The sequence below is a fragment of the Homarus americanus genome, unplaced genomic scaffold (genome assembly GCF_018991925.1).
Source record: "Homarus americanus isolate GMGI-L3 unplaced genomic scaffold, GMGI_Hamer_2.0 scaffold32956, whole genome shotgun sequence".
Classification (NCBI taxonomy): Eukaryota; Metazoa; Arthropoda; class Malacostraca; order Decapoda; family Nephropidae; genus Homarus; species Homarus americanus.
The window spans coordinates 22614-24501 of record NW_024750756.1 but is presented as its reverse complement, the minus strand read 5'-3'; the positions used below and the strand labels follow the sequence as shown (position 1 = coordinate 24501).

At 41.2% G+C, this 1888-nt stretch overlaps 1 protein-coding gene across 1 annotated transcript; it reads left to right on the top strand.

The window, feature by feature from the left end:
* Window positions 1–237: 237 nt before the first annotated feature.
* On the top strand, window positions 238–1628 carry LOC121854176 (the record flags this gene model as incomplete). The annotated part of the gene is made up of 4 exons (XM_042348641.1): window positions 238–542; window positions 754–928; window positions 1081–1186; window positions 1382–1628. Coding segments are annotated over 4 exons (731 nt in total), but the record flags the coding sequence as incomplete, so codon positions are not given.
* Between the last annotated feature and the right edge of the window lie 260 nt (window positions 1629–1888).

The following is a 1888-nucleotide window of genomic DNA, read 5'->3' as shown; positions in this document are numbered from 1 at the left end:
TACCTAAGACAAAATGCATAAATTTTTATTTTGTACTTGTAAATTAACTTCCTTTATAACTACTCGAATGTTTAAATAAACTATTGAGCTTACTTATATTAGTAAGCTACGTAATTCTGTCTTGCTCAGCATAATATACTAAACACGCTACACCATATTTCAAATCTACCTCCAGATGAAGGCAATAATCCTTATGGTCGTGACGACTGCCGTCTGGGCGGAAGACTTGTACGACAGAAACGACGGAACACGTGTTATCTTTTGATGCGGGTGACTTCTCCCAGCGTTCTTCAGGCCAAACTTCACAAGGACAACGGCCTGGGGAAGTCTTCACTTCGGGCCTGACTTCGGATGACCAACGTCCAGTCTTCATTACGAGCCACACTTCACAGGGCCAACAACCAGGACAAATCTTCACTTCTGGCAAGGCTTCACCAGGCCCAGAGCAAGTTTTCTCAAGTTTACCTTCACCAATCCCTTTCTCATCCAAGCTGACAACTTTACCCAATAATCGGTATTGTGATCATGCACGCAGACCTTTAGTAAGTTCAACAGTATGCAATTGGTAATTTAAGACCACAAATTATCCTTTCAAAACTACTTTTGATACTAAACTCGTGTTGAATACTTGTTAAAAGTCGTCCAATAGACTTTAACCAATTAAAGATCTTGTGCCCTTCAGGTCTCTCAAATAAAATTAATACTGTAAAGTAATATCTCGCCTTCATGATCTCATAACTCCTTTTTCTACAGGTGGACGAGGTGTTCCAGGGCAGGGCGTACCATTTCTCCTGGTGCCATGATGGCGGCCGCTCCTACACCTGGTACGATGCCATCCATCATTGTCAGGGACTGGGCAACGGTTTTCAGGCCATCAGTATAGAGCGCCCAGACGAAGACTCCTTCGTGGCTGGAGTTCTTAGAACTTGTGAGTGTTTCGTGACCTCGGTTATCGTGCGTATTCTGCTATTGAAAAAGTAACTGAAAGTGGTCTAGGTTGTTTTATCCTAAAATATTTCTTTTAAAGTTAACCTAAATAACATTGGTATTTGCTATTTATCGTTTCAAATGTTTCTACAGACCAGATCAGGGACATCTGGACAAGCGGCAGTACATTGAGCACTTATCAGTGGTTCTGGCAGACTGGGGTCTCCACGGGTTACACAAACTGGTCTAACACCGGCAGGTTAGTCGGTAGCCTTTTACACAGGAAATAAAAAATTCCATGGTTCCTAAAGGAACTAAAATTCCTTTTCGTTAGACTTCACTAGTTACTAAAGTTATTTACAAAATAAACCGGTCATTTTAGAACTGAACTGTACATCCAGGGCTCGTGTATATTGATCTGTAACTGCTTTATGTCTTCCTTTTACTTGGCCAGGCTTGGAAGAAGTCAACCAGACAACGCAGACGGTAACGAGCAGTGCCTGGCGGTGGTGAACAGCTTAGGCATCGGGTGGCACGACTCTCGCTGCAACACTCTCCGACCTGTAATCTGTGAGACAGAGGCGTTCTACAGGCAGTAATTTTATAACTTCATGATGTTTATCTGTTTAATAGCATTCGTAAGACAAAGTCTAGATAACTTGTAAACATATGCATAATTTTTAATAAAGTCGTCACAATGTCTTGCCTGTTTGTTGTCATGACTACTACAGTGTACGTAATTTTTTCCCTGAAAATGAATCCCTCTGCAGCAACCTAGACATGGTGATTAAACATTACAGCTTTCGAAGGTTTAAGTGCATCTATTGTAATGCGGGGACATGATTTATAACGGAACTAATAAGGCCTTAAATCTACGTAAGAATTGAATTCCCGTTGACCATCTACGTAATTAAAAGGTTTATAGAAGTGTGTAGCCTGGTAGACTTTATATTTGATCGTC